The sequence below is a fragment of the Condylura cristata genome, unplaced genomic scaffold (genome assembly GCF_000260355.1).
Source record: "Condylura cristata isolate star-nosed mole 26May11 unplaced genomic scaffold, ConCri1.0 scaffold00015, whole genome shotgun sequence".
In the NCBI taxonomy this organism is placed as follows: domain Eukaryota; kingdom Metazoa; phylum Chordata; class Mammalia; order Eulipotyphla; family Talpidae; genus Condylura; species Condylura cristata.
Genome location: NW_004567116.1, coordinates 36,807,159 through 36,814,603, shown reverse-complemented (window position 1 = coordinate 36,814,603; position 7,445 = coordinate 36,807,159). Strand labels below are relative to the sequence as shown.

Genomic DNA, 7,445 nt, shown 5'->3' with positions numbered 1-7,445 from the left:
AAAAAAAAAAAAAGAAAATAGGTATTTTATGAATTGATAGGTCAAGGGCAAGATCAAGACAAGAAAGATGAGGTCAGCATTATTCTTTTACTGTTAAAAAAAGAAAATACATCTTAGCAACAGACTTTTTTGAGTGTTAGAATTTCCTGGTTTATAGAAATGATATGAGTCCTGGAAGGTAGTGTGTGTAAAAGAGGTAAGTCCTTAGCCAATCTTCTTAGCCTACTTGCGATCAGTTACACAAACTAGAAGTTTGTCCAGGAAAATGTTTGGATTTTATATTCTTTATATAGTTCTGCTAGAAGATAACATCTGTTACTGTGATATGTGAGCATTGTATTTGTTCATTTTTTTCACTTTTGGTCATAGTTTGATCAGTGATTTGACATAAACTTGGATTGTTCATTTTCTAGATCCTTCAGTATGATATGTGGAATGTTACTCCCACAGACCTATGGGACTGGAACATTCTCAAGGAGAAGATTGCAAAGTAAGTTAGTTTTGTGATAAGGAGGGTTCAGGTTTTTATCCTGGTTCTTCAGCTGTTAGGCATGTTATTTTAACTTTCAAAACTCACTTTTCCTCTTAAATGGAGCTAAAATGGCCTATCAATAAAATTATTTTTATAAAAATGCTTCATAAGATAATATATGTAGAATGGTAACCTGCACATTGGTACAATTAAAACATTTCAGTGCATAGTAGTTATTATTAGTTGATCTTATTTTAGGAATTTAACCCAGATGAGGTAATTCTTCTTTTTTTGACCCTATCATATTTCTAAGTGTGCTTATTTTTATTTTACACTTATATTGATTACTTATGCACACTGGGCACATGTATGCTTTGTTGACTTAACTGTCTGTAATAGCAATAAGTTAGGGATTTTGGAAGAGATTTTGGAATGGTAATGTAAAAATCGAGTCTTTGTAGGGCTTTCAAACTAATAGATATAAGAGATTTGAGGACCAGCAGTGTTTTGCTAAGTGAAACAAACTGTTTTCCTTTTCTCTCATGATGAGGCTATCATTTCGGGCTACTACATATGGGAAGTGCTTAATGTTTGCAGAAGGAAGCAGTAGTTTTAAAATATTCTTAGAAATGTATCTTTGCCTTAAAATTGTTTTTATTAAAGAAATAATATGTGTTAGAAAATTTAGAAAACATAACTGTGGAAAGGGAATAAAATTAAATTATCCTAAAATATACTGCCCATATTGTGGAGTTGTAATCCTGTTGGGATCAAATTCAGGTCAACAAGTGAATCAAGTGCATACATAATGGTACCAGCACGTTAGCTAGCTGATTTCCTAGCAGATTGTAGGTTTAGAACTGGCATATAATATTCTCCTTTTCTTTAGGTATGGTATAAGAAACAGTTTACTTCTTGCCCCGATGCCTACTGCTTCAACTGCTCAGATCCTGGGAAATAATGAATCCATTGAACCTTACACCAGCAACATCTATACTCGCAGAGTTTTGTCAGGAGAATTTCAGGTGAGATCATAATTACAGGCATACAGGGAGATCTTCCAAAAGACCTTATATTGGGAATAAATGCTAGTTCATGTTTAGAATGTCCCTTTTATTTAGTAGGGAGGGCAAAATTTTGTCTTTAATGTTCTATGTTATGTAGAACATTAATAAATAATAAATATCTGCCAGAAAGATGAATGATTAAAGGTTGAATATGGAAGTAGTTTGTTGATATTAGAGTTCATATGATAATTCATTATTCTGTAATCATCATGATAGAGTCTATAACTCTGGATGCCTAAAATGATGATACTTAATATGTATATAGAAGCTGTTTCACAGTGGTTCTCAATCAGAATTTCTCATGGCTGAGACCAGGTTCTCAGGTCATTTTAATGTGCAGCTAGGGTTGAGACCCACTACTTTAAAAGACTTGTTTGTGAATTTCCAGTTATAAAGAAATAATAAATTTCCCTAAGTTTTGGGGTGGGTATACTTCTAAATTTTCTTGTATTTATTATATGTTTACTTGGGAAAAAATGAGAGCCCACCTTTTTTTCACTCATCTTGGGTAATGTTCTTTTTCACTTTGCAAATGTGACATACTATGTTTCTTGAATAATAGATACCAATATTTGAAAGGAATAAAGCCTTTATGTGGCGGCATAGACTTCTCAGTTCTATAAAAAATAGAATTTACCAAGCAGTCAATGTTAAATGTTTATAGTATTTTACTTTAAACTCCAGACCTGTGATTCTGTTTAATTCCCATTATTGTTAATGCTTCATCTATTTTGTTTTTCTATTCAGATTGTAAATCCTCACTTATTGAAAGATCTTACTGAGCGGGGCTTATGGAATGAAGAGATGAAAAATCAGATTATTGCATGCAATGGGTCTATCCAGGTAAAGAAATGAACTATTTCTTGGGGGAGCTAAGTTGGAAAATGTTTGATAGTGGAGCCAGGCCCCAATATTTTTTTATGACTCCTTACATGATTCCAAAATGCATCAAAATTTGGGACCTGCTTATAGAAGTATGAGATAGAGAGTCAAACTTAATGGTAGAGATTGAGGATTGATAGTACAGAAAACAGGTCGATAAATGGTATTTAACAATAAGGTATTTGTAACTGAACATCAAGAATTTGTAAATAGGGGCTTCTGGGTGAGATTAATTGACTTGGTAACACAGATGAAAGTTCCTTTAATATTTTTGTATATGCTGATAGAAACTGTAGCATTAGCCAATCTGTATGTTTTGATTCATGTTAAGACTAGATCTGAGAAAACCTGATTTTTAGTGACTCCAAGTGGAATTTGTAGTGTCTAGTTTATAAAGGGTTTTCTTCCTTGGTCAGATCTTTGTGAATTATAGCCTAATGATTTGTATTGCTGCTTAGCTATGACTTTTCCTTTATTAAGTGCTCTAGAACAGTGAATATTTTGACCATAAACCAATTACAGATATATGTTAGTAATGACCACCTTATATTTTGTTGGTTAAATAAGGGTTTTATTGTACTTTGTACGCTAGAGATTAGCAGTCTTGAGGAACTTGATAAGGATCAAGTTGTATGATAATGCTTGGGTCAGATCTGGCAGAAAATAGAACCAAAGCCAGAGCCTGTTGATTATATTGCTTTCTTCAAATGAGTACGTTAAACATTTGGTTTACTTTCTCCAGAGCATACCAGAAATTCCTGATGATTTGAAGCAACTTTATAAGACTGTGTGGGAAATCTCTCAGAAAACTGTTCTCAAGATGGCAGCCGAGAGAGGTGCTTTCATTGACCAGAGCCAGTCTTTGAACATCCATATTGCTGAGCCTAACTATGGCAAACTTACTAGCATGCACTTCTACGGTTGGAAGCAGGTTGGTAGGGGAAATAAAGGAGGATTTACTGTCAATTGGGATATTTTGGAATTGGGGCAGTTTCATATTCTGCAATATTAAATATTGCAACCTAGAAGGTCTTTCACTTCTATCCAACTAACTCACGGTTCATGTACCAGATCAGTCTCTCATTTTGGATTTTCTTGTTTCTGTTAAGATTATTTCATTTATAAATTGGAAACCTATGATCCTTCATTTACTCTCCATATAGTCACCCATCAAATTGTGTTAGTTGTTCCTTCTTACTCTACCATTATTTTTGTTGAATTCTTAATAAGCTCTCTGTATATCCATTGCAGGTCACTGCTATCATTTCTAAAATAAAACTACACTTATAAATTCATTACTTAAAAACACCTATTGTTTTGCCACTTTAATTATCTACAGTATAAAGCCAATTGTTTAACTAGTCTTAGCTGACTGTAGTGTTCTCTTTCTGGATTGCATTTTTTTTAAAAGATTGATTTATATATGCATATAGAACTGGGATACAGGCCAGAGGTGAAGGGGTGGTGAGAAGATTCATCAGAATGGGGAACAGAACAGGCAGATTAACTGAAATACACTGCTGATGGGGAGCAGGATCAGGAGAGGTCTGCCACACCATGTGGGTCTCCAGGGTCAGGGATCGAACTCGTGCTGAAGTGGCTTTAGCTTTTCAGGGCTGTCCTTTAACCGGCTGCGCCACCACGGAGGGCCCTGGATTACATTCTTATTCCCTGCTAATGTGCTGAGTGTTCATATAGAATTACAACTATATTTTCTTATTTGATGAATATTTATTGAGCATCTTTGTGTCAAGACTAGGAATACCGAATGAGATGATCCTTGAATTAGTTGTAATCTATTGCCATGTAGGCACCTCATTTACCCCTCTGAATAGTTATAATCAAAAGCATATGTTAACATAACCAACGTTGTCTTTGGCAAACTTGGAAATTATATATAGAAAACAAAAAAGAGAACACAAATAGCTGACATTTCTAAAGAGATAATCCTGTTGTAAGGGTGAAAAGAATAGGATATAGCTGTCTTACTTTAGGCATTTTTTAGAAGACTTCCTAGAGTAAATAGAGTTTCAAGTTTAGAAAATGATTTGATCTGATTTATGGAAATGTGTTTAAAATGTTGATCTTAAATATTTATTATTTTATTCCTGTTGTTTCTTATTTTTATGATTAGTATCTTTTGAATTTCTTCTGATAGTATTTTTTTCCCTTGTAGGGTTTGAAGACTGGGATGTACTATTTAAGGACAAGACCAGCAGCTAATCCAATCCAGTTCACTCTAAATAAGGAGAAGCTGAAAGATAAGGAAAAGACATCAAAAGAGGAAGAAGAGAAGGAGAGGAACACAGCGGCCATGGTGTGCTCTTTAGAGAATAGAGATGAGTGTTTGATGTGTGGATCCTGAGAAAAGAGTTAGGAGACAATAGCACTTCTTTGATAGCCAAACTACTTTCTGAACATAGAAAGATGTAGTAGGCTTACATGAAGTGGTAAAGGCTTTGCTGGACCTTTATGCAGCAAAAAGATCACTTGATTTAAAGTACTGCTTGAATATAGTATGAAAATAATGATTTTTAAAAATTAGTACTTCGGGAATAAAAGTAGAAGTTTTAGTGTTGTGGGCATTCCTGCTCCATTTTTCTCTTTAATAAATTTTTCCTTATATCTTAAAAGTAAAATTAAAAAAAAGTTTTAGAAATTTCGTTTAAGGAGAAATTAAGTAGGGTTTCATTACTCCCATGCACCCCTTTTCTCATGACCTCAGTTTTGGTAAGTAGACTTAGTTTTGCTGCTCTGTGTGGTTCATAGAAACAAAACTAAGTCATAATCTGTGAGAAGCGCTGATGGGGCCTTTATTGTATAAGGTCCTGTAGGTCATTGTGAAATAAAGATAAACATTTCTAAGTGATTGTGTGAGATTAATTTTGTCATATACTTTTATACAGAAGTCAAATTTGAAAATCCACATATGTTTTTTGAGGGTACTGGGAAGAAATCTGAAGACTTACATACTATGTAGAATTCTGATACTAATTTATGCCTTAAAAGAAGTTATAGTATACATAACATTTGAGCATACAGTTCAGTAACATTAAGTACATTTGTGGTGTGTGTGTGTGTGTGTGTGTGTGTACATATATATATATGTATAGCCACTATTTCCAGAATTTTTCATCATCATCAATAGAAACTATATAAAACAATTCTCCATTCTCTCCTCTCCTTTGTCCCTGGTAACCTCTTTTTTTTTGTCTCTGAATTTGCCTGTCCTAAGTATCTCAGATAAAGCATTCAGTGTGTGTCCAACTTATTTCACTTAGCACAAGGTTTATCCATGTAGTGGCATATATCAGAACTTCATTCTTTTTTGAAGCTGATACTCCATTATATGTATATACCACATTTTATTTATCAACTCTTGTGTTAATGCACATTTGAATTATTTCCACTTATATTGTGAATAATGCTGCTATCAACACTGATGCACAAGAAACTGATTTCTTGCTTTTGATTCTTTTGGATATATAGAAGTGAATTGTTGGTTATTTGGTAACTAACTTTTTGAGGAACTGCCCAACTGTTTCTACTTTTCTAGAATGGCAGCACCATTTTACATTTCTACCAGCGGTATATTTAAATTCCAGTTATTCCATCCAATCCTTGTCAACCCTTGTTAATTTTTTCTATGTGGTTTTGCAGTCTGACTGTCTTGGTTGATGTCTGAGTTTATATTATCTGTGGTTCATTGGACTACTTGTGTTGGTAGAGTCACATTTTTCATTAAATATGGGATGTTTTCAGCCATTATTTGTTAAGATAATCTTTTTGATCCTTTTGCCTTCTTTTAGCCTTGGGAGTCTCATAACGCACCTGTCAGTTTACTTGATAGTCTCCCACAAGTCCCTGAGACTGTTCACTGTCCTTCCTTGTTTTTTTGTTTCTTAGACTTGTTAATTTCAGCAGTCTTAACCTCAAATTCACTGATTTTTCTTCCTTCTGTAACCTGTGTGCCCCTTTTGGGAAATTCTCACTCCATTTGTTCTCAATTCTAGAATTTATGTTTTGGTCCTTAAATTTCTATCTCTGTTGATACTCTGATTTTATATAATGTTTCCCTGATTTTCTTTACTTAATTTGTTTGATTTTAGTTCTTTTTTTTAATGTCTTCACCCAGTGGCTTTGATGGCTAGGCTTCCTCAGTTTATCTTGTTTCTTTGAAGGGACGATGCTTTTCTGTTTCTTTGTATAGTTGTGGATTTTTCCTTTGAAAATCAGGCATTTAGCTTTAGTATTTTGACATTTATATTTTTCTCCATAGTTTGCTTTTTAAATGTTAAGAATTGCAGTATTTCATTTGAGACGTTTCCAAACTATTTGTCAGAGACTACTGTGCTTCAATTTCTGAAAGCGCTAATCCTTTATTGTATGTTCAGTTAATAGTTTGACAGATAGCCTTGCATTTTAGGAACTCTCATTCTCTGTAGTTTGGTTCTGTGCTAGAGCAATCCATCTACACTTGACTAGGCTTGTTTTTTTAAACATTTTATTTATTTATTCATATAGAACTGGGGTACAGGCCAGAGATGCGGAGGGTGAGAAGATTCACCAGAGACAGATCCGGGAGCAGAACAGGCAGATAGATGAAATACACTGCTGAGGGGAGCAGCGGGCGGGTCAGGAGAGGTCTGCCTCGCCATGTGGATCTCCTCCGGGGCAGGCGGGAATCGAACTCATGCGAAAGTGACTTTAGCTTCTTAGTGCAGCACTTTAACCCGCTGAGCCACCAGGGAGGGCCGATGATTACTTTTTTTTTAATGATTTATTTATTTATGCATACACAACTGGAATACAGGCCAGAGGTGCAGGGGTGGTGAGAGGATTCACCAGAGAGACAGAGTGGGTAGCAGAACAGGCCGATTGACAAAGTACACTGTTGAGGGGAGCAGCGGGCGGGTCAGGAGAGGTCTGCTGTGCCATGTGGATCACCTCCGGGGCTGGGGGTCGAACTCATGCTGAAGTGGCTTTAGCTTTGTAGTGCTGTGCTTTAACCCACTGCACCACCC

General features: G+C 35.1%; 1 protein-coding gene across 2 annotated transcripts in view; it reads left to right on the top strand.

The window, feature by feature from the left end:
- The window catches only part of RRM1 (ribonucleotide reductase M1), a 28,550-nt gene extending 23,055 nt beyond the window's left edge, over positions 1-5,495 (top strand). For both annotated transcript variants that reach the window (XM_004683150.2, XM_004683151.2), the window contains 5 exons: positions 414-490; positions 1,362-1,497; positions 2,287-2,382; positions 3,164-3,352; positions 4,598-5,495. In XM_004683150.2, the coding sequence (XP_004683207.1) occupies positions 414-490; positions 1,362-1,497; positions 2,287-2,382; positions 3,164-3,352; positions 4,598-4,786 (687 nt within the window). In that variant the 3' untranslated portion in view covers positions 4,787-5,495. The remainder of the gene's footprint in view (positions 1-413; positions 491-1,361; positions 1,498-2,286; positions 2,383-3,163; positions 3,353-4,597) is intronic.
- Positions 5,496-7,445: the final 1,950 nt, after the last annotated feature.